This window comes from Tyto alba, unplaced genomic scaffold (assembly GCF_018691265.1).
Source record: "Tyto alba isolate M040663 unplaced genomic scaffold, T.alba_DEE_v4.0 Super-Scaffold_2, whole genome shotgun sequence".
Lineage (NCBI taxonomy): Eukaryota > Metazoa > Chordata > Aves > Strigiformes > Tytonidae > Tyto > Tyto alba.
In genome coordinates, this window is record NW_024881282.1 from 57,323,289 (window position 1) to 57,348,975 (window position 25,687).

The following is a 25,687-nucleotide window of genomic DNA, read 5'->3' on the forward strand; positions in this document are numbered from 1 at the left end:
TTCCATCAGGCTTCTTGTGCAGCCTGTCTTGCCTTATTTTGGTGGTGTCAAGGGCCTGATCTGAACTAGAAACCACAGGTGACTAAATGCAGGTGAAATTTATAGCATTCTGCCTTCCTCTAAAATGCCACTTAGCCTTTAAAGATTGCCTGCTATTTCTCAAAGAAAAAAGAACATAAATACAAATGTTCATGAGAATGCACATTCATCTTTTAATACAAAAACAAGAAGAGAAAGATGGACTTTTACCGCTGCAAGGAACGTGCTGACATTTTCTTTTCTTAATGGATTACCCAAAGGCAATCAAGAGCAGGGTGGTAATAGTCAGTGCCATCTGCTGTACTGAACACTGCAACAGATTCATAAAGCCACCACATCTCCCTCTCTGATTTACAGTAATGTCATTAATATTACCTATATGCAATACCTTGAGCTGCTGTTGTGAAAAGCTGAAAATGCAGATAATGTGGCAAGACTTAAAGCTATGCCAGAATTATAGTGTTTAAGATTGGCTTACTTCTGAGTTTTTCTGGATCTGTCAATTTCCATTATACAGACTTAACATATAATTTTAATTACAGACTTCACTCTTACTGATGTTATTACTTCAGGTTTAGACAATTGTGGTGATGCAGTTAAAGGAAACCTGTAAAAACAGGTATTGATTTCCTATATGTTTTAGAACATTTTTTAGTAGGGAAGCAACTGAAAGTCCTGAATTAGCAATAGAAAATGCTAACACATTTGTTCGTGAGATGTGGATTTTTTAATTCTATGTGACTGTATCCCAGGTTATAAAATTAACACGAAAAAAATCTCCTCTCTTTAGATGTCCTCATTGCATAACAAAAGTTGCTTAGAGGGCACATAAGTATTAATTATATTTTTTCACTCTTTATCCGTTAAGAAATTTAGCATTTTTAAGAAACCTACTTTTTTTTTTTAACTTCTAGACCTATAAAAGTAATTTCATGACCCTCCTTTTTTAATTTCAGAGCTACAACGTTTCATCATATTACATGTAGTGCCTACAGAAACTACATTTCCCTTCTTTGAATTCATTTGAATCCAAATTTCACAGTAGGTAAAAGAAACACAGCAGTATTTATATCCCGTATAATGCTGATGCTGAACTCTGAAGAGCAGTGCTGCAATCTCTGTTTTTCAATACCAGTTTAGTGATACTCTTCAATGACTTGTCAAAATAATTATTTCCTGTTTTTCTCTATACCGCTTGTTCTTTTCTCCTGAAGCTACACTGAAACTGATTCACAAGCTTATTTTTAACAGTAGAGTTGCTTACAATATATCTACCACATAGCCTTTTAAAATAAACATTCATAAAGCATTTTTGAGTCAGAAAACAAAGCAGATTTTGTCATCATCCATCTAGAAGCATCCACGAGTTTACAAATGTTCATTCCAGTGAGTGATCCAAAATGCAGTAAGGTGGCACAGTAAATTGCAAGGCTGATTGTAATCTATACATATAAAAATATAAACTTAGTTGAATATGTTTATATGCAAATAGTTTAATATTTTTAGATTATAGAAAATATGCATAATAAACCTTTAGCCTGATTTGAATGAGCAATGCCTCTTTCTATCAAACACATGAAGCGGAGGTTGACAAAAAACAGCCACCCACAACTAACCCCAGTGCTGAAAAGGAACTCAGGAGATTTACATTTGACCACGAACTTTGCCAGAGATTTTCTACAGGACTAAGGCAAGAAATGCTGCTTCTGGGACTCAATGCAGGGAAGTAAAGGTCACTACCAAGCGGGCACGCCAAGCCATCAAAGACTGGCAGAGAGCAATTGAGAAAACAGATTCACATTTCCTCAAAGCAAAAAAGTAGTCACTTGGTCAGTCAAATACAGGACATACTAGGTGTCCTAACAAAAAGAATTTGTGTCTCAAAGGAAGCGAAACAATACTTATTCTAATTAAAAAAAAAAAAGATGAACTAGACTCTCTCCTGGTCAAGAACAGAATGTTATTTTTTGTCCAGACCCCCTCAGCAGATGAGCGCTCCCACGCAGGAGGTTACCTCTCTCTAGCTCTAAGTAGAGGCGTAAACAATGCAGAAAAAAATAAACCCTGACCAGAGACAGCCTTCTGATTTAACCTCAGTATGTACAGATTATGCATGGGTTTTATTTCTTGTCTTCAACAAACAGTTGCAACTATGTTGTCTTTTTCGGACAGTGTAACTAAATCTCCCAGTGCACAAACAGGAACCCCAGGGGTTACAAAACGTGTTTGCATGAGACAAGCAGAGAATTGATGTTGTGGGACCAACATCAGTTTTGCATGTTGCAGTGACAAGCAAGACGGCTCTCTAGCCTACACTGAAATATGAGGGTATGCATATTAGACCTGAGCATTTTCAGACTTGGAGGAAACTATTGTTTCACAAGCTGTATACTTATCAACTAGAATACGTATATGCATCCAGACAGACACCTGTCTGAGCACCGAAAAGGGATACAATCAGTTAATCAAGTCCTGTATCAGTATTAGTATGTGCTGCAAGCTGCACCGATATTACACAGAAAAGCTGATTATTATTATTATTATTCTACCAGACTCAAAACAGCCTTAGGGTTCAGCAGTCATACTTCTAACAAGTGACTGTGTGGCACCTGCAATATTTTGCAAAATATTGTTCCCACTGCTACAGAACCAGTTGACAAAACCCCAGGTTCCCAGTTGTCTTGTCACCCCTTTGCCCTCCTACCATGGGATGGAGGATGAAAAAACACTAGTTATGTCAACAAATCTACTTCATAATGGCACAACCAAAACAGGTGATACGGGATGAGCTTTCACTGGTTAAAACATTTGCAAGACCTGTTTCAGCTTTGGGCTGAAGTTTCCAGATGCTGAAAAACTTCTACAGGAAAAAAAGGCCAAGTTCGCTACTTTGATAACACAGGATTATGTTTACAGAATTAAAAAGCACAAATATAGCTATGTCTTCTTTTAACCACCTGAAAATCAGACTTTTTGTATTTGACATTTTTTCAAACAGCTGCAAAATTCAGAGGAACCCCATGAAAATCTAAGTATGGATATGTTTCATACAGACAGCTTCCACTAATGCACAAATCTCCTGCAACGACATAATATTAAGTATTGCTCATTAATCCTAACTTGCCTTTCTAGAAATAGCACATCATTCATTTGTATTATGTACACTATGTAACGGTGTCCAAAAAGGATTATCTACTACATACAAATTGAAAGAGTAGAAATCCACAATATCAGCTAAGCCACCATATCCGCTGTATTTAGTAGTAACTTTGGAAAAGTTTAATTTTAAATAATTTGATACTATGTTGTCTGCAAAGTAACGATGGCAAATACTATATTGAGAAATACACCTTTACTAGAAATACACTGTATGGAGAAACTGTATTAACAATCAGTGAAACTTTGGACAAAATAACAGTTCCATAGCAATCTTCCTTTGGAGGTAAATCAGATATATAACGAACACAAATTTTCATTACCAAAAAAAAAAAAAACAAAATGTGGGTGGGTAGGTTCCACAGTAGAACACACAAAAATACTATTTCATGGTGAGTGCATGAAAAGTTTGTAAGCTAGTAGGTTGGTGTGGGGAACGGAGACTACTGTAACAGAAAAATGTTTTAATTTTTCCAAATATGTGCTTTCTCTACTCATGTTTGGGTTTTCGCTTGTTTTTAAATTAATTGCCAATTTAACCATAAAAATAGTATACAGAAATATTCACTACTATTCTTTGTCTAGCATATTTATGTATCCTTATGTAGAGAACATAACTGTTTAACTAGCTGCCATATTCATTCAGTACCACTAGAAGGTGCTCCTCTGTTGAAAGATAATTATTTCTGTCTGAAATGCTTCTCAAAGCTAATTTTCCTCTGAGAACTGTGGTTCTGGCCAGTTGTTTACACAGCCTGTAATTGCAACAACTGCCCCTGTTATACAACAGCAGGACCTCATATGCCATAACCATTACCACAGCAAGAGAATAACAGATATGTTATCAGTTATTTTCTTGATAAATCTAAATCCCAGCTGAGCAGGACTCGGGTTAGTTTCGCTAGAAGGTGAGGCGTGGAAATCATGATGGATCTGACGCATTATAAAGAGCCACAGTTTCTGTAAGGTTAGGAATCATAGACTCATTTAGGTTGGAAAAGACCTTTAAGATCATCAAGTCCAACCATAAATCTAATACTGCCAAGTCTACCAAACCCATTCCTGGTGTAACTTAGGGCAGAATGCATCCCTAGAGAGACATTTTCATGCTTGTCTGAAGTCCAAATGCAGGAGAGTCCAACACAAAAAAAAAACAAAACAAAAACAAAAACAAAACTGTAAGACAACCATACAAACATAAGCATATGATCCACACCAATTCCACACCAACAGTATCAGGACATCAAACTGCAACTGGAAATCCAAGGATCAATACTTCATGGTGCATACACAACCTTGTATGAGCCTTACCAAATTAAGATTCAACATAATACCCAGAAAGACATTCGGAAAACGTTTGGGTACACACAGGCTGCCTCTATAAGCTCTTCGCATAAACAATAAGAACCTTAACGGAGAGCTGAAATAATTGCAGTTTTTCTAATAAAAAACTTCAGCCTGTGCAATGTCTGAAGAATCTTAAATTTTGTGTCATCTCAGATTGAGTAAGATTTTGATGAGAAACGGGAAAGAAAAGGGGAAATGAGGATGGACTGACTGGCTAAGGTGAGATCTGACTCTTAGCTGTAAGCTTTGGACAGAGTCAAAAAGTGACCATTAAGGAATGCTGTGTCTGGGCATACTCTGAGAGCCTGGACTTCATCAGCTTTTGTATCTCAAACAACAGTCACTAGAAAGGGCATTTTTACCGAGAGGAGGTAAAGGAAGAAAGTCATCAGGTAGTTCAGACAGTTTAAACCATTAAAAACTAAGGTCAGCCCCCAGGGAGAAGCTTCCTGATGGTATGCAGACAGGCATGTGGCCTTTCCCAAATTTCAGTATAGCAAGGAAAGCAAGTACAATATAATCCTTCACCGAAACACTTTGCAGAGACTGTTGCAAGAGGCAAGCTAACTAAGGTACCCTAATAGAGTTTGATTCACCAGACAGGTCTGAATGATCAAACTGAAATAATCAAGGGAGAAAGGTGCTGGTGAACTGTTGGGGATGAAAGCCTTTTCTGCCCACCTCTATATGTTAATATGGCAAAAAGCTGTTCCCTGGGAAGTCTAATGCTATTACAGAAAAGCATTCCACCTCTAAAGGTGCATCTGTCCAACTTTTAGATGGGTGATAATTTATATAGTTCAGAATCTAAGAGAAAGAGAAATAATAAAGACATGTCAATGATTCAGCTTTCAGGTCCAGAATGCTCTATGTGCAGCATGGCAGTGCATAGCATCTTAATCTTCAAATACTCAAAAAAGAGCTCTCCATCTTGAGACATTAGTGACTCAACAAGGAACAGACACAGAAAACAGTACATGGCACTCATTTCCTTGAGGTTATGAAGCACTTTCTCAGTTTTGCTGCTGAACATTTCTAGCTCTTTCAGAGGAAGATCCTTTCCCTTTCAGAGTAAGGAATTCAAATCTCTTCAACAGAGTCAAAAATGTCTTCATTCATTTTGAAGTTGTGTTCACTTTAGGAATATCTTGTTAGACTACATTCAGTAATTTTTTTATGCATTGAAAAATAACCATAAATTTTGTCTTGAGGCATTTGCAATGGTCACAAAATATCCAGCTACACTCCTTGAGAGGTCTAGTTATAAAGGAGTTCAATTTCAAGTAATAAAAATTATTCAGTCACAAAATGAACAGTGCCCTTCACAGTGCTGAAGACACCTAAGTGATGCTGACATACTTAGGAATACACATGTTCATCCTCCGAGGAAGCAGTCTTTGAAAGACTTCACCCTTTCATAACATGTCACACCAAGGAAATTGCTAGAACAGGCTTAATTTGCTTCCCTCAACAAGACAAAGTAGTGTAAGATGGTTTTATGGCATGTCTCCTGAGGGATAAGGTTTGTAACTACAGAAATTAAAAATAAATATTTAATATATACTTACATTGACTATATCTCAATGTTAGTAATGTGCAAATTCCTATTCTCAGTTTTGGTCTTATCATGTAATTGTATCAGGTGTCAATCTGGTTTCCAGGGCACTACCCACAGCGGAAGGTGAGTGAAGAACCTGTGCTCTGCAGCAAATGGAGTAACTGTTCCAGGGGAAAAGACTTGTCTGGAATAGCTGATCTATGGGGAAGAATTTATACAGTATCAGTGGAAACAGAAGAACTAGAAATATATGAACGACGACCAGAGGACACACCACCAAGTGAGAGTTTTGCAGCACATATATGACAATACCATAACATTTGAGACAAAAAGGATTTGGGCTCTCTACAGTTCATGAGTGTTGGTAGAGTGCTGAAGGTAAGACTTTTTCAGGTACATTGTGGGCCAACCCTGTGCAGACAGCAGTGCTGCTACTCTGAAGAGACCACTCATGCTGCATTCGTTCTGGTATGTGCCACTAGCACAGCAATCAGAAACATAGCCTCAAGAGAAGTTTGCTTTTTTATCTGCAGCCTAAGAGATGGAAATTTGTAGATATCCCCAACAGAGGAGTACTCCTGTTTTTGAATTTAGATAGGTCACACAGAAGTGACGTCTAATTTAGATAAAAATTGTTCCACCTTTGGCTGCCACAGAAAGGAGGCGCGTGGGATATAAGCATAGCCCCAAACCACTTCAAAGTCATCTAAGCTGGTAGGTAACAAGAACATCAAGCAAAGTGGAAGGCAAGGAGAAAACTATTTGCAAAGACTTTACGTTTCGATTTACTATATGAAAGTGATACAAAATTGAACACTGTGCTACATCCTGAATTTGCAGGTCAGGAAATCCACATAAAATACTCGTTTTAAGTTTCTCCTTCACTTTCCATACTGTCCTGGTTTGATCCCAGAGGGCAACTGAGCACTATGCAGCCTTTCATTCAACCCTTCCCCCCCCCAGCACTGGGAAGGAGAAAATGAAGCAACAGTCTCACAAATCGAGATCAGGACAGGGAGGGATGACTCACCCATTACAGTCATGGGCAAAAGACAGACTCTTTAGAGGAAGAAAAAAGAACATCAATTTAATTCAGACACTAATGACAGCAATACTTAACAGACAGAGTAGGACAGTGAGAAGAATTACTACATCTTAAAAACACCTCCCTCCCAGCCCTCCCTTCTTCCCAGGCTCAGCTCTGCTCCCAATTTCTCTACCTCCTCCTCTCCAGCGGCACAGAGGGCAGGGAATGGGGGTTATGGTCAGTCCTGCTGCTCCTTCCTCCTCGGGGCGGGGGAACTCCCTGCACTCTTCCCTTGCTCCAGCGTGGTCCCCTTCTCACAGGAGACAGTCCTCCACCACAAACTTTCTCTGCCATGAGTCCTTCCCACAGGTTGCAACATTTCCCAAGCTGCCCCTGTAAGAGACACCCCCACGTGTTCTAATCCGCCCAGCAACAAACTACAACAGCAGGAGCTTCTTCTTCCCACAGAGTCCCAGCCTCCTTCAAGTGCAATCACCTGCTTCGGTGTGGGTCCTCCATGGGCTGCAGCTGGGCATCTACTCCACTGTGGACCTCCATGGGTGGCAGGGGGGCAGCCCTGCCGCCTCACCATGTGTCCTGGTTCGGGCTGGAACAGAGTTCCTGTTCGTTTTAGTAGCTGGAGGAGTGCTGCAGCACCCTGAGACCCCAGGGGCTCCCCAGGTCCCAGTGCCCTCACCTGTGTGCGGGGGCGGGGGGAGCACAGCTGGAGGGCTGGGCCCCGATTGGCTGATATTCCATGTCACATGACATTGTGCTCACTATATAAAGGCAGGAGAGGGCTGGGAGGGGCTCTTACTTCTGGGAGTGTGGCTGTGGGGCCTGTGTGTTTGGGGTTGTCAGGTAGGTGTCGGTCGGTCGGTCGGTGGTGAGCAGCTGTATTGTACATTACCCATTGGTGCTGCTGTCACTGTTATTAAACTGTTTTTATCTCAACCCGCGAGTCTCCCTTTGCCCCTCCAATTCCCTCCCCATTCCCAAGTGGGGGGAGGGTGGAAGAGTGACTGTGTGGCATTCAGCTGCTGACCAGCCTCAAACCACAACAGTCCTTTTTGGCACCCAACGTGGGGCTCAAATCACAACACCATGGGATACAGGGAGGCCTCTCTGCTCTGGCGTACCTCCCCCATCTTCTTCCTTTTTTCCACTGCCCTTGGTGTTCACATAGGTGTCCTTCTCATAACCCCTCCTCACAACTCTCAACCTCCTCCCAGATTCCCCTTCTTAAATACATTATCACAAAAGCACAGCCACTGTTACTCATTGGCTCAGCCCGGGCCAGAGGTCTGTCCGACTTGGAGCCGGGGAAGCTTTGAGAAGCTTCTCACAGAGGCCACCGCTGTAGACCCCTCCCCTGCTACCAAAAACCCCACCACACACACAAAGCCAGCACAAATACATCACACTGTTAAGAATGAATCAAGATCCACATTTTTTGTCACTTACATCTCTGACCACAGATTAGCAAGAGAGCTAGGATATTTGTGGGGTTTTGTTAATTAAAGCTGAGATCTCTCAATTTTTAGGCCTTGTTCCCTTTTTCTCAGTAATCTAAAATTAAATAATGTTGCTGCTGTGACTCTCTAGGAACATTTTCCTCGATCCTGCCTCATCTCTTTACGCCCTTGCTGCCATAATTCTCATTTTCATTATTTGTTTAGCATGCTTGACTTTGAATCTTGTAGAGATTTAGTTTCTTCTTTGCTTTAGTATTAAGTGAAAGTGTGCTTCGTAGTAGACATACATTGCATTAGTGTCCCAGAAATCAAAAATATTATTTAGCATGTGTGTAAGTAAGCCTACAAAGCCCTAAGCACCTATCCACTTTGAAAAATCATACCTCAGTGTTGCAGCTGAAAGATGAATTCATGTAATTTTAAAAGACAAGAAGATCTCAGCAGAAGAATCTGCCTCTTTTCAACTAACAGTTTGTTTTTAAACATTTTAATTTTTCTGGACTTCAGGCAAATGGCCAAAACCAACAAATATCCCAATATCTTAACAGAAATCGGAGGATAAAGTAGTCGGTAAATTTGGAGGCTTATGAGTACATGTGAAAATTTGAGAAGGATTTGCCTCTTAGTAACAAGTATGCAGGAACAAAGACTACTGCTAACTACTAACTTTATTATTTGTCTTCAGAATGACTGTCAAAGGCATCTAAAAATAGACATATTTTTGTTTGAATTCTGAACAAATTGTTGGGGGCTGGGAAACTATTCTGAGACTTATCAGTACAGTCTTTCTTATTGCTATACCTTTATCTCAACAGCTACAGTAGACTACTGCCAGATATTAAGCCAGAAGCATCACTGGTTTAACGCAGAAAGTTTCTATATTTTAATGTCTTACAAATCATAATATTAAATAGCTGATAATCACATCTAAATCAGGCATTTTGTTATAACTATATTCAATGGTCAATTTGTATATGCCGAAGATATTGGGTTTTTTATCATTCCAAGTGATTAATTGCTAGATGCACCTGTCAATGCAGATAAGGCAATGTTCAAAACATGAAAACATGGTTGTAGCTTGTAATTTTTAACTTGTGTCTTAATAAATTATTTTTCTTCCTCTTTATTTTAATAGATAATCTAAGAAATCTTAAATTCCTGCTTTGTTGATCTTAAGGGAGGACACCAACTTAAAGATGTTAAATGTTCTTGGATATTTACATCAAATAGGAAAACAGTGTTTTTCTAATTACCACTGTCATCATTAAAATACCATCATAACCATCACTCAATTACCATCAGCATTTTTACTTGAAAATTCCAAAAGTCTTGCTCCCAAACACCTATGTAGTCATCTGCTCTTAGGCTGCAGTGCAGAGATTGGGCTGCTGCATAAGTGAAAGCCAGTTCTAATGAGGCCTTCATAACGGCACCAAGGAAGCACAAGGTGCTTCTGCTTGGGCAATAAAAAGGGAGGGCTATTTGTGGATTAAATGTTATAAGCATTCCTGAAAGGTAGGTATGTGATACGTAGTGGGCCTGACTCTGCTCAGGACTAAAATGCAGCTGTCTCTGGAGTGAAATGTGGTAGATGGGTAAGAATATCTCACCTTACTTAGAGAACAAAGGAAATTACAGTGCTTTATCAGAACCAATCTTTGAGAAAATATGGATGAAAAGTCCTTTGTTTGTAAAAGCTTCACATGATCATTGCTTCTTACAATGAGTTACTCAACATTTACTGTTCATGTCTCAGTCCACCTAGCCCCGAGGCTCTGCTGCTACCTCTGCCCAGACACCCCACCTGTCCCTGGGAGACTCCTTTCCCACCCAAAGACACCAGGGAGAGTGTGAAACCTCAAAGCAGAAAAGTCTCTGCTGCTCCTGACATCCCCTGGCAGGGGATACCCAGCGAGAAACAGTGTACTGTCCCTTCTGAAAAAAAGAGAGAAAGAAGAAAGCAGAAAACTTTTCTTTTTCCAGCATCTGAATTGAGGTTATGTGCCTCGTCTGCCTCAGAAATCACATTTAGAAATATTGTGCCACTGCCCTACCCATCTCATAGGAAACAATTACTGATCCTTCCTCCTCAGAAGTCACTCTGGTTAGTAAGTACATTTACAATTTTGTTTTTACTTTTGCCATATACAAAATATCTAGCAGAAATGTATAAACCATACTTACTATTTGCGAAATAGTTCTTAAATCCTGAGAAGGTATTCAAAGTCTTTTAAAGCCCAGAATGTTTGTTTTTTTTCATTTTGGAATTAAAACAAAATATATATATAACTTTATAAAGCTGATGCACAGGCTGACTTGGAGTCCCAGCAGAATCACACAAAAAGAAACGTTGTCTGGCAGGCGAAAGACATTCATGCCACTCAGACAGCCTAAGGGGACCTCTGAAAGGACACAGCATGACCAAGGAGATCATATTCTCCTTGGGGCTCTCCACCAGGTACATGATGTGGTGACGTTCCACACTAACATCCTCTCCCTTTCCTCGCTGTATGGAATAAGGGTAGAAGACATTTGCCCCTGCACTAGGTTGCACCTGCACTATGCCCATCAGGCTGCTTCTGCTAGGAATAAGCTCACTTCTATTTCTGGAAATCGGGGAACGGAGACATATTATTCCTGTAAGTGGCAGGCATCATTCCAAACTCACTCCCAGTCTCAAATGGAAAGAAAAATCTGAAAGTCATGTCAGAAAGATCAAAACACAGAGTTGACACATCAATATGAAGTAGCAATGAACTTATTTTTAGTTTCCAGTCACTGGATGCTAAATATTCTCTCGAGCCTTCCCATTATGGATAATCTGACACATGTAGCTCTTCTCATAGTCTCATGCTGCTGCCTGGGGAATGGGATATGCACCTCCGGTAGAATCAAAGCTTTCACTGAAGAGAGAAGAATCTTTTTGTAGCTACTGCCTGTACCTCTCCAATTAAACTCTATAATTTACTACCCAGAGGTAATATGGTATGAGACCGATTTCACAACTGATGCTAAGAGCAGACAATGGCAGTCTTCTCATTGAGCCTGAAGAGAGGAAGCAGTAAGATGTTACGGCTCTTCTAAATATACAAGAGTAAAAGAAGAAATTAAGAGGTCACTTGCATGCTTTTCATTTATATTTCAAAGGTCACTTGTGGTCTCACCCATGAATGATGTAAAGTTTATTTTAAACTGACATCTTAATTATTGGCAACATGCCAGAGCTGGAATCTGATGAGCCTGCACTCATTCAGTGGCTGGCTGTGAGCTTCTCCCTTTTTATGTTTTTTTTGTGGAGGTTTCTGGCTCTCAGAAATGCTTGCTCACAGTCATTTGTGCGTTATTATTAGCAAACTGTTAGATTGGCCCCTTGGCACACATTTTGTAGGACCAAAATAATCTTATTGTATTGCTTCAACATTTTACTGGAAACAAAAGAGGTGAATTGACTGTGAAGCAATCACAGTAGACCTTGAATGCCTTCAACCACATTAACTTGATCATTGTTACTGAAATTCATAATGAACAGGCTCTTGAAGACAGTATTTTTTTTTTTATCAGCTAACACATTAGTTGCTTTCTATTAGGCTGAAGGCATCAATAGGAAAGTAAAAGCAGGAACAAAGTTGCTGGGTTTTAAGTGATAGATCTTATTGTAATGTAAGACACAGAGCTGACAAGAAAAAAGAATATGTGCTATCAATCAGGTTCAAATTTTATGCAAGTATTGCCATACACCCATCACTTGTTCCTACAGATGGTGGCACAACTGTTCATATAACTACTATCAAACAAGAACGGGAAACAATCTGGCTGAAAAACAACCCTACAGAAATCTTATCACGCCTTTTTTTGTTTGTTTTTTTTTTTTTTTCCTTTTTTCGAAACAGATCACATTTGGTTCATTAGCTACTGCACAAGCCCCACTATGAATGTGATATTCCACAGCAATACTAGAAGCAATACCACAGCCCAGATCTTACACTAACACGACCCCTAATATATCAGAATACTAATTAATCATATATGTACTATTGTACAAATTTATCCTATGTCTGTTAGCTGCCTAAGAGATTCACTTTCCTAATGTAGTGCACACTTTAAGTGTGTCAATACAGACTTTAACTTTCAGCATAAAAGCAGATGCTTAAGAGTCTGTTTACAATAGGTTTACAGTATCTTTTACAGCCCTCTAGGTAAGATGTTTGACAAAAAGAGTAACGCTTTCAGACAACAGGTCCTCAGTGCATTTTTTGTTTGAAACTATCATGAAATTGTTCCCAGAATGGCATTACCGTCCATTAAAAATTTGCAACTTTAGTGTGTACCCACAGCTCAGTACAGTTCCGATAATGACTGCTTTATGTATTCACTCCAGTGTCTATGAAGTTCAGATTATCATTTAATTCTAAACAAACTCCACACTGTGAACATTTGTATGAGAGCAACCCATTAAATTCAACATTTATTCAACAGTTCTAATTGGCTTGCAGTATTATGATGATTTCCCTGTTTTAAGAAATACAGCTTTAGTTCTATATACTTAGTTTTCCATGATTTATTATACCACATTAAGTATTTAGTTGCCATCCGTGTCATTTAAAAAGGAACTTACAAATATAAATCTAGGCACATTCTTTGGCAACCGAGTAAAATCCAGTCTCTCTAATCACAGGCTTTTAATCAGACTTTAATACATCTTTATAATCACTTAGAATCAGAAAAAATGGGCAGGTAGGCACATGCACATTTTGTAGTATGTTTTTAAAAACTGATGTATCTAATATGAAGTATAAACTAAGGATTAATACACATGGGAAACAGTCAAAGCGAAGACGCTGGACTGAAAAAATTAGGATAGCATTTTTCCAAGTATACTGCTGATCTATCCGTACTGCTAAAAATCTGTTCAAATGAAAGATGATTTAAATTTACATCTTAGATCACATTTATATACACTGATGCAAAATGCACAACCTGAACTTTCGGCCAAAAAACCTCCAAACCTCCCACTGAACTCAGAATTTGTGCCTGAGGTTGGAGTACAGAACTGCAACTGTGCATACACTGAGAAGGTGACAATTAAAACGTACACTTTCTACACACTAAACACTGTTATTTTCCAGACAGTGGCCCAGAAAAACATGAGAAATGTGCAAAAGCTTTTTCAGAAATTTCTTTTAAGTTGGGATTTAAGATTTGAATGCATTTTCTGAATGCATAGTGCCATCAAATGGGGTCAGCTGGTAAACTCTTTCTGTTTTTAATAAAGCAGAAAATAAATCAAGAAATCTCTAAGTAAGTGCAAAGAATTTACCACTTTTCCCTGCCTCAAGTAACTCTCTCATGAAGAACAAAAAATAACAGGGGTATATACCTCCATCTTTCTTTTTCCCAAACTTCCAATATTCATCTGTGACCTTTCATTTTCCATTGCAAAATAAAAAGCATGGCAGAACACAGTACCTAACCAAATAGAAGATATGCTTAGTGATGAATCAAAAGAATATAGTGGATAACAGCCAAAAAGCAATTTTAAAATTCCATTTGTTCTGACCATATGCTACAAAGATATAAAGAATGTACTAGATAAAGGCTGTTTTCCTTGGAAATGTTTATCATGGGAGATGTTTATCAAAGGACATAAGTTATTTCTTGATTGAAGAGCAAGAAACGCAATTGCTTTCTAATCTTGTTTTAAGTCATGAGCAGTATCTTGAAGGAGTCCCTGAAGAGGTTACTGTTCAAAGGTTGCAATAAATGTTAACAGAAAACATCCCACCACGTCCTCTAGTCGTGATCTCTACTTCTCAACAACATAGTTTACCTACTCCCTTATCTCTCTATAAACTCAGAGGGATGAAGCCTAAATAATGTTTCCAGCACCCTTCTCCTTCCACTTTTAGAAACATAACATGCTTGGACTTGTTTCTATTGTTTTCATAGTTAATGACAGTCATAGCTATCAGATAGTGGCTGTCACAGATGGTAATCTGTATTACAATGTAGTTCTAGCTACACTATTTTTCTAGTTCATACGCAAACTCAGCAGCACAGGTACAGAAGACAAGGGACAAAAGAGCAGGAAGGGCATAGAGAAAGAAAATCCTTTCCACTCCTCTTAACCTAAAGTGAGATGTGCAGACTAATCCTTCTCAATTTCAATTTGTAGCCTGCACTGTGAGCCAAGATTTGACAGGGGAAGATTGACTGGTGCTATTTGGCTTCCTGAATGCAGGAAGTTATACACAGGCCACAAGAAACAATCAGTCGCAATTTCCTCTACAAGAGAATTTAGCAGAGAAAAAATAAATAAATGAAATAGGATTAAAAATTAGAATGGTTCCAAGCAATTACACATTTAAAAAAATAAAAAAGGATTAAATAGAAAAAAAAAATAGAATTATGGGAGCAGCAGCTACTTAAAAAGATAGACTAGGGAAATTAAAAACAATAAAGGGGCAAATTCATTAAGTGCTTGATACCAGAAGATTCAGAGGGCATACTCAATAAGGATCTCAACAAAAGGAGGGATTTCTAGGCAGTGAAGACATTAAAATAGTGGCATATAACCGAGAGGAAAGATTTCAGCATGGGCTGTACAAATCTTCTGGAGACCCAGAGATACACTCAAGCTGTAAACCCACATCATCATCTCATCAATGCAATTGCTATCCACACTACCGAGTTTACAGCTAGCATGGCCACATCAGTCGGCAATACAGTCACACAGATTGCCATCTGCTTGCAGCATATCACAAGCAACAGCATATTTCCACTGACACACTGTGTGGGTGCAGTCCCACAGCACTGGAGCCAACACAAGGTAGGGCTGCCATGGCCCCCGGGCTATCTTGGCTGCATAGTCCTTGGCTGTTGCCTCAGCACTGGCACTCAAGCAATCACATCAGTTCAAGGAGCTGCTGTAGACAACAGCAGAAGCAACTGGTTTTCCATGGGATCAGCTGGCCCGCTGCTCCATCATCACAATAACAGGAGCACTGGCTTGAGGGAGGCACCAAGATGATGTGGCTGGGGTTAGGAGGGTGGGACTGTGGCAGATCTACATAAAACTCAATGTGCAGCAACTAGCCTCAAATCAGACTGTGCCTACACCCATATTGGTCACCCAAACCACAGCCATAAATATCCATAAGCCAGCACTGCCATTCGGCGTAGGAGTCTCTTGCCTGCTAGTTTCCTCTCAATGCTGATCCCATCTTTGTGCTGCCACAAACATCGGTATGATCAGAGATATGATCCTCACAGAAATAAAAGATGGGTACTGCTAATGTGGGTAAGTTCCCTATCCTGTTTCACTGAGCAACTGCACAAAAGCACAAAGCAGCAGACACTGAAGGCTGGGGCAGACCCTCTCCCTTTGCCAGCAATGGTGAATAAAGTCACTTTAAAATTTATGTTAAGCTATGTCCTATCTATGATATACACTTACAAATTCAGAAGGAATTATCATAATAACCTACATAGATAGAAGACAGAGAATTACTCTGCAGACTAGAACACATTCCCAAAAAGAAAAGTTCGCATGTCCTGATGAAGCCACATCCTTCAACAACGCATTCCACTGATTGTCTAGCCTTTCAGTTAAAAAAGAAAAAAAGTGCTGGCTATTTGCCACTTCCAAGCACTGGACCTTGCAATATATTTGCCAGACTGAAGGATCTGTCCTTCATGTCAAATTTGAGCAAGTCACCCTCTAATCTTCCCTTTATCCTCTCAGTCCTCTCACAATAGGGCTTATTCTCCAATTTCATCATCAGTTTCATTACTTTGACCTAATCTTCTCCAATTTAACAAAATCATTCCTCAGTTCTGGAAGCCAGAATTGAAAACATTATTGCAACTGTGATTGCTCAAGAGCCCAGGAATTAAGTTAAAATGTCCTCCTTAGGAGGACATTTTATGTTTACCATTACCATTACATCACGGTAAAACGTCCACTGAATGGCCATCAAGACGTTCAACTGTTTTTCAGAATAAGTGCTTCAAGAGAAGTCTGTATTAAAAGAGGTCTGTTAAGTGGCTTTGCTTGTTTGTTCCTTGACATAACAGCTTTACATTTGATTTATTGAAAGAATAGTGGTGCTCTCTCTATCTTAATAGAATGAGGAAGACTAAGGAAATGGCCTATTGCTCATGTGCTTCAAGGTTGTTCCAGTAACCACCCATCCTGCAGTCTTACCAGCAGAAGAATACAGGACTAGTCCATCTGGACTAGCAATGACACACCTAGAATCAGATGTTTCAAAGAACAGTGCAGCTGGTGGGAGTGAAGTAATATTTTCCATAATTCCTACTTATCTCTAAAACTTAAGACAGCCTTCAGCCCTCAAGATGCAGCATTTTCTTCATTTACTACCTGACTCTGTTAAGACAATATTATATATTTTTGTTATCTCTATATATTTACATCAAAGTTCTCAGTCTCAGATTTAGTCCAGGGTCATTCCATTCCTTTCAGTCAGTCCATGTTCAGTAAACTCCCCAGTGTAGTCACATCTAGTGTACAAAAGCATTTACCAACCTGTTTTTCTTCCATTTCCCACCTTCCCGTTTCACTGACTCGCTCTTGTACTAAGAGACAGACAGGTCCTGCTGCTCTAGAATTCCTGTTTTCATGTGGGAGTTCTTCAGCACAGCTCTGTTAATACTAACAGCCTCTGCTTCCACTTATGGGACTTTTGACAACACATGTAGTGTTGCTGCCCCGAGGAACAATGCCTTTTGTGCAGATTGCCAAGAAGATTATATAATAAGATTTTGAAATTGGTCTGAAGATGCAAAGGAGTATTTTTACGCTACTGAAAATCACTGACCTCTCAGGTATTTCAAACATGTCAGATTTGACTATTTTTACCCTTTTTTGACTGAAATCATTGTGAATTATGTTCACGTAAGTAGACATGCCATTAATTTCCACAATGACGTAAGCTTTGATATACTGAGTTCTATACAGTTCTAAACATCAGAAGTGATTAATAGCAAAGCTTACAAAATTGCAGTGAGTAGAAAGCTAAGAGTCAGAAATTCACGATCAGGAAGTCAGTAGGTGCATCACGTAACTTACCAAACAGGCGCTGATGGAAGAGGAATTTCCCAGCTATCAGTCCTGTGACAATGGCAAGCAGCCACAGAAGCACCTTCAAAAATCTCCAGCCTCCTCCTTCAGGGTATTTATTTGTTACAAAGGAGAAACAATTACCAACAACAATAACATTGGCTTCTGTCTGACTGTGAGATACTGGGTCCTCAGCAAATATTAAGAAGTTAAAGAAGATCACTAAGTAAGCCACAAGTAAGCGAGACCACGGGTGCTGGAAGTAGTAGCGGAAGTCTTTATCCATCCTCAGATGCTGCAGAACTGTTCTTTGCCTGTATGTAAAGACAGAAATGCGCAATGTCATATATACTCAGCATTCTCAGAGCTTAAGAGATACCTGCCTGTTACAAAAATCAAATCACTGTAACCTCGTTGCCAGTAATTTTTAACACTTCAGACTTGACTAGCAATGAAAGTTTCAATCAAAAGATACTGTTAGTTAGATCCAGGCAGAGAAAAACTGAAATTTCTGCCCATTCTAATGTAAAAACAACAAAAACATATGTACATTATAGCACAGGATTTTTAGTCTCAAACATTTCTATACTATCTCTTTAAAGTGATAGCTCCATAACCAGGCATGAAAACAGAGCATGTAAGAACACGACAGGCTACATGAAACTCAGAGTGCCTTTCCAGCCGCATTCCAAAAAATACAACACAGGTTTCACAAATGTTCATGCTAAGTCTAAACTGAATCGTTCTCCTTACAGAAGGATGGAACAAGCCTGTAAATCCAGTGAGGTCTTCTAGTGCCTCATCTCCCAGAAGCTTACAAGCGTATACGCCAGCAACATCAGAAACTTGTGTTTATATGAAGGAATCACATGATGGAAAAGTTGATAGAATTAATCCTTGCAGGTCAGGCAAGTCTGTGGAAATCTTTTCATTGGCTCAAGGAGTACACCTATAATCAAGCATATTTTCAAAACTGGAAAGTAAAAGTGCTCTGAGCACAAACTGTTTTGTACGAATACAAAAACTGTATTCTGCAACTTGCCTAATAACAAAGTACTGCTACGGAAAAAGACAGCTGAGCATGGTTAATGTTTCAGTTACCTGCCATTTGATTTCTTTGTCTTTTATTCACAACAAATTAGCTGTTTCATCCTGTTGAACCACTTTGTATGCACAAAGATACAAGGCCTTTGCATTGTGAAACACTGCAATTATTCAAGGAACATGGAGTATAGGAAGAAAAGGGAAAAAAAAAAAAAAAAGAGTATCTAAACATACTGCTTGTTTATTACAGCATGATACAGCATGATCCTTGAAGGAAACAGTGTACTTAACTGAACAGTACAGATCTTTGAAAATGCCATATGTCCTGCAAGGAAAGAAAAAAAAAAAAGAAAAAGAAAAAAAAAAAAAAACCAAACAACCACCCCCCCACCCAAATTGCAGTTAAAGACCTAAAAAACCCAACCAAATACTCATCCTTTCTTGGACTCCTGACTAAGTATCACTTTGCAAACTTAAAAATGGCTTGAATTACAATGACTCCCTTTAGGTAGTCCCTTCTAAATGATTTAACTCTATAATCCAATTTATCTTCATGAAATTAGAAGAAATCCTGTACCTGTTAAATCAAAAGGATAAAAGAACCTCTCAACAAATTCAGGCAACCTATTTAGTAAATAATAAAAAATAATAATGTCCCACTATGCATAAATGACACATAAAAAAGAAAAAAAATTATAGAGTTAAAAAGTTGGCACAAGGAAGTGTCAGCCCTTTGAAAACTTTATGAATAAAGCGATTTAAATCAAGGGTCATTGGCCCAGCAGCCTAAGAAAATTCCGGTTTGGGGAGATTAAACTGCCTTTAGAGCCATGAGGATGTCCAAAGCTATTTTATGTTCTCCTTTCATCCTGCTAACGGGAAGAAAAGTTTGGGGATTGCCTTCCGTGTATGGACCATCTCAAAGCCCGAATGGGGCTGGCGATAAACAACTGTCTGTCCTGACATTTGGGGCAGCTGCCGGACAGCCGACAGTTATTAGTCACCCACCCGAAGAGGCAGCTCCCCTAAGGAAGCGTTTTCCTCGCACAAGAAGCCGCCCCGGGCAATGGCAGCAGCGCTCGATCGCTAATCAGAACCCGGCTCTTGACCTACCTCACCGCCGGCAATGCGGGTGCCGAGAAAGCCGCGCACCTCACGCCCATCGCAACCTGTTAAACCCACTCGCTCCTCTCCCCCCAGCCCCCCAACCCACCCCCCCCACCCCCTCCGACCCACGCCGGGATCCGCGGCCGCGGCTGCCCACCCGCCTCCTGCCCCACTCACCGCGACGGCGGGGCGGGGAGTGGGGTGGGGGGGTGCGTGTGTGTGTGGTGGGGGGGGGGCGGGATCCGGCTCCGCGGGCGCGGTGCTGCTGCGGCGCGGCTCCGCGCTTGCCGCGCTGCGGTTCTCCTCAGCCGCGGGCGGCCCCGCTCCGCGCTGCTCCGCGCTGGCAGTCCCGTTCCGCCCCCCCCGCCCGCCGCTGCCGGCAGGGTGGGTGTCCCGGCCCCCCCTCCCCCCCCCCCCCCCGCCGCTGCCGGCAGGGTGGGTGTCCCGGCCCCACGCCCCCCCCCCCCCCCCCACCTCCCCCCGCGCCTTTCGGGCGCTGACAGCGGCGCTGGCGCTGCCGCGGCGTCCCGCCCCCCCCCCCCCCCCCCCCCCCCCGCGGCCTGGGAGGGGAAGGGGAGGGAGCGGCTGCGGCGGCCGCTGTGCTCCTCCTCTCCGCTCTTCTCCGCACCTCTCCGCACCTCTCCGCACCTCTCCGCTCCCACCCCCCCCCCCCCCCCCGGCCGCGGGGGAGGGAGCGCGGCCGCGCCGACCCCGGCGGTGCCGCAGCCGCGGTGGCAGCGGGCGGTGCCGCTGCGGCAGGGTCCCGGCGCCCCCGCCTCTCGGCTGTCCCTCCCCCGGAGCCTGCCAGCAAGGGCCCCAGATGTACGCGTTACCCCCGCCCGGGGTCTTTATTCACCCCGGAGAACTGTGGCCTGGGAGTCCGCGGGTTATCCAGGCGGGGGAGGTGAACGACACCGCGGCGACACTGGATTCCCACCGCTCAGTCTTCGGTATTCAGTAAATCAGCTGTAAAAAATAACAAATACACAAAATACGGGGTCAAACCTGGAGATGTATTACCTCAAAGCAAAAGCACAGGGTTGGCAGTAATAGCCGGATCGCTGGGGAAGATTTAGTGAACCCCCCGTGTTTGGGAGGGGAGGTTGGTCTGTACCCACTTTGCTCCCACGGGTGTGGGGCGTCGTGAGGCCACGGCCAGGCTCCGGGGTTGCACACACAGTCCGGATTGTCACCCTGTGGGGGCAAAACGCCTCTGTGCAGCCTGACAGAGTTGTTGACATTGCACTTCAACCGAATTGCCAACCAAAGCCTTTTTATGTGGGATGTGGTCCCTAGTGCCAGCGCGCTGCTATTGCTGACATCCCAGGAAAACGTTTGCAGCATGCTCTTAGCATTGCATTGCGACCGGGTCTTAATGCAATATGTATTAATGCTGGCCATTGCTGAAGATGGGTAAAACCAACTTGAAGTTTCTAGACACAGCCTCAGTGTGTGTTGGTGTGAAAAGGCAGGTAAGTCCATTGGAGCAGGGATCTGAAACATGGCATCAAACTTAAAATGTGGAGATACGCTTGGCTGCTTCGGGCCAAGGTACGGAGGGATGCAGCTGAGGAACGTGGAAGGGTCTTCAGGTGAGTCATGTTGTGAAAGGCCAGCACAACCAGAAGAAGCACTAGATGAAGACGTGTGAATCCCTTCTGTACCTATGGCAATAAAGTTTTATACATTTTTGTAAATAAACGTAACTGTATTGAAGGTATCTGACATAATCGGCACCTTATCTTCCTCATAAACCTCAAGTTTAGGTAGAAAGGTGCAACATTCAGTATTTAACACTAACCCCTCCCCCAAACTATCTTTACGGTAAACAGAAAATTAAAATATTCAGAGACAAAAAAATCATGTGCAAGCAGAGAGTACAGAAATACAGTGTACAGCACTGCCTGTTCATGCAACAGTTCTGTGTGCACTGCCACGCCTGCAGAACCCAGTCTCCGTCTGTTCAACAAATGAGAATCCACAGAGGAGGCAGCATCCCACAACGAAAGAGATCACACTCTTCATGCACCTACACACTAAATAATACTTCTCTTCAGCTCAGATGGAAACCCATGCTACAACTACAAAGCATCTATTTTTTCAGATAGTAAATCAGTGAGCAAGTTTTTGAAGCCACTAAATCAAATGAAAATCATCCTCACTAAAAGCATAAGCCTACCCTATACCTCCCCCAAATTTCATGTTGCAAATGCTTTCTTAGAGGAAGCTAATACTTTTCCAAAAAGTATAATATTTCACTCGTATATAAAAAAAAAGCTGGACCGCTCCTACTTTTTTTTTTTTTTTAATCAGGCAATCAAGATTTAGTTGATGAAATACATACCTGAATAGCAACAATTAACAAATAATCTAAGTAATCAGGCCCACTCACTAAAAACCAGAAACTGCCAGCAACAGATGAATATAAACGAACTCTTATCTACAACATTGTCAGCAAGAGAATAGGGCAGCAGTAAAGCCAGTAAGTTGAACCTAAAAAGCAGGTAGAATCAGGGCAATGAGTCATCTTGAAATGCTAGTTTTGATACTTGTGAATGAAACTCTTTTACCAGCACTCTTACTACAAAATAGCACTTGTGTAAAGGCTGTTGTTTTAGACTCAGTTTCCAGCAAAGAGCTGTATTGAATTAATCGTATATGTATCTTACTGCAGTATCAATTTCTGTAGAGTCATTTTACGCTCAAATATGAGGAATCAGCCTTCTGCACATTAGTCTGTAACTGGAAAGTTCTCTCAGAAGACTCTGCTGCCTCAGACAGCTCTGGCTGGTGCAGGAACATGCACCGAGCTACAGTATGTTCCAAAATATTGACGCTGTACTAAGAGACAGGTTTCTTCATTTTTCTATGCCAAAGCAAGTGCTAGTTTTGTCATTGAAAAAGCTGCAGGTACAAACTAAAAAGACTCTATTCAAAAACAAAATAAAAAGAACATGCAATTCATTATAAAATCCTGTGTATCCAGGACTGAAAGGTAATTCTGGAGATTTGAAAAAAATGCTACAGCTTCATCTGAGAAAGCTCTCTGATATCCCATGTTATATGTACCAACTATGTGCTTGGCTGCTTGATCCACAAAACTGTGGGTCACTTAAAACCCATGGATTTTCACGGAATCACAACATAGCTGAGGCTGGAAGATCCTCTAGTCCAGCCCTCTGCTCAGAACAGGGTTGTGTCCAGATGGGTTTTAAGTATATCCAAGGGTGGAGACTCCACAACCCCTCTGGGCAACCTGTTCCAATGTTGGACCACACTCACAGTAAAAAGGTTTTGTCATATGTTAAATGGAATTTCCAGTATCCCAGTTTGTGCCCATTGCCTCTCATCCTTTCACTGGATAGCACTGAGAAGAGTCTGGCTTCATCTTTACTCCTCCTAGCAGGCTTTTAGACACATCAATAAGATCCTCTCCCCTGAGCTTCCTCTTCGCAAGGTTAAACAGTCCCAGCTCTCTCAGACTGTCCTCCCACTCTTTTCATCTGTAGTTGCATAATTGCCTCTTCCTTGGCTTGCTGCTTGGAAAAAGTACTTAATTCCCTCAAACCTGAAAACCCATTACTCGGGGATTGTGCTCCTAATGTATTTTTCTTCCACCCTGCTGTTGCAGGTTGACCCCAGCCAGCAGGTAAGCACCCACACAGCTGCTAGCTCACTCACCCCACCTCCTCCCCCCACTGGGATAGGAGAGAGAATAGGAAAAAAAGAGAGAAAACTCATGGATCAAGACAGAGATGGCTTAAAAAGTGAAGAAAAAAGTAAGAATTAATAAAATGTAATAAGTGAGGATTAAAAAAAAAAGTGATGCTACGGCAATCACTCGCCAAGGCCCACAGGCAGACGGATGCCTGGTCAGTCTCTGGTAGCCAGCTTTGAAGCCAATCCCCGTCCCACTCTTTTCCTCTGCACAGTTTTGTTGCTGAGTGTGATGTTATACAGCCTGGAGTATCCCTTTGGTCAGCCGGGGTCACCTGCCCCAGCCGTGTCCCCTTCCAACTTCTTGCCTATCCCCAGCCTACTCATTGGGGTGGGAGTGTGGGCAGAGTGGGAAAGACAGCCTTGATCCTGTGCAAGCACCACTCAGTAATAGCCAAAACATCAGCGTGTTTTCAACCCTGTTTTTAGCCACAAACCCAAAACTCAGCACAATATCACTACTATGAAGAAAGTTAACTTCATCCTCAGCCAGATCCAATAAACCTGCAAAAAACATCCTTGGAACAAAAGAGTCCTCCCTTTGAAATTTCAGTCACAGTTATGGCAACTTGCCTCAGCTATACCACCTAAAATCTATTCATTATCTGCATCCCCCACTCATTTCTTACTGACTAAATGAAGAGAAAACAGCACGTTAAAACATGAAACAAATGGAAAAAAAACAATAGCTGACAACAGTGTATAACTAAAGAGTTAAATAATTTAAGAACTTAGAAGAAAGAAAAGGCAAAAATATATATCCTATGGAAATAAGAATATTAATTTAATCAGAGATAATGACTTTGCAAATACTAGTACTGCTTCACTACTAGATGTGAAAGAAGGAATTGTCTAAAAGAATGTGGAACAGCAGAACTGCTTCTATTGCATATTTGAAAAACATAAACAGTTTTTTCATTTTACGTAACACTGAAATACTTTCCAGTAAATCAATAATGTGAAAGGATAGTAAGCAGCAACTTAAATTAAACATTTATTTTTAAATGGCAGGTTGAAAAGTTATTAGAAAAAGAAATTAAAGACACGACAGACAGTAATGTTAATCATAATTTGTTTCCTAACAACTTCTGAAATGCTGAGGAAATTTCATAGAACTAGAAGAAAGTTAATGTTGTAACAATATTTAAAGGGTAAATAGGATGACCTACTTAATTACAGGCTTCCCAGGCTGGCAGCAAGCATGGGCAAAAATATGGGAAAGGCAGGTTGAGGTCTCAATTACTGAAATCAGTGGAAGGGAGAAGAACCACAATAACCAAATGGGAGTCAGTGGTGCAGGCTGTGCAGCCATGCAATCCCCCCGTCCACGCACACATACACAGAGTCAGTCAGAGTAGTCACCAGATTTAGTGGTGATTTTGGCCTAACTAGTGCCTCTGTTTCTTCAAGAACAACCAGCAATAATACGAGCTGACAGAACACACTCTTTGAAAAACTGCTCTGATGTCACTTTAGGATATAATGCATTTGTTTGGTTAGGTTAGTACCAATATATATATGCCTGAACTCCTCAAGGTATTGATGTGATCAGATACCTACTGACATCTCAATGAAAGAACGAGAATGGCACAAAGTCAACATTCTGCACAATACACAGATGAACTAATAGGTTTCCAAGTCATGACAAAGGGCCTTATTTCTGGTTCTACTTAATATTTTTCATCAGTGAAACAAGAAAGAGATTGCAAATTACCTAAGATGAGAAAAACTAAAAGTAATGGCTAAAGGACACATTTCTGACACTAAACCTCTGGACTTTTTCACTTGTTGGGTACAACTTAAAACACTTAAAACCTAATGTAAATGTAAATAGGAACAAATTATACCTGCTGTTTCTGTAGGACAGAAAAACATGGGGAAAAAAAAAAAAAAAAAAAAAGAGCTTGGATATAGATTATATTTATAGATTTTTATAGATGTTCTGTTAATGGAATTTTGGGATCCGGGTGATTAATATGTACTTTTTGATCCTTGTCAAGCAAGTTTTAGCTTACCAAGATGAAGTTAAGGGATGGTTTCATCATTGTTGATAGGTTAAATCACAAAAATCAGATTTTGAGCAGAAATTAACACATAGATCTAATTTTGCAATACCAGTGGAACTTGGGACAAAAAGC

General features: G+C 40.9%; 1 protein-coding gene across 8 annotated transcripts in view; it reads right to left on the bottom strand.

The window, feature by feature from the left end:
- TMEM117 (transmembrane protein 117) overlaps nucleotides 1-20,965 on the bottom strand; it is a 218,666-nt gene extending 197,701 nt beyond the window's left edge. The window contains exons 1-3 of one of the 8 annotated variants that reach the window (XM_033000018.2): nucleotides 20,951-20,965; nucleotides 20,689-20,798; nucleotides 17,691-17,995 (exon numbers count right to left, since the gene is read on the bottom strand). In XM_033000018.2, the coding sequence (XP_032855909.1) occupies nucleotides 17,691-17,967 (277 nt within the window). In that variant the 5' untranslated portion in view covers nucleotides 17,968-17,995; nucleotides 20,689-20,798; nucleotides 20,951-20,965. Of the gene's footprint in view, nucleotides 1-17,690; nucleotides 17,996-18,434; nucleotides 18,723-18,782; nucleotides 18,875-19,838; nucleotides 19,969-20,009; nucleotides 20,022-20,470; nucleotides 20,491-20,688; nucleotides 20,799-20,950 lie in introns of those variants that run through there. The other 7 variants (XM_033000016.2, XM_042793392.1, XM_033000015.2 and 4 more) reach the window with 7 other exon arrangements.
- Nucleotides 20,966-25,687: the final 4,722 nt, after the last annotated feature.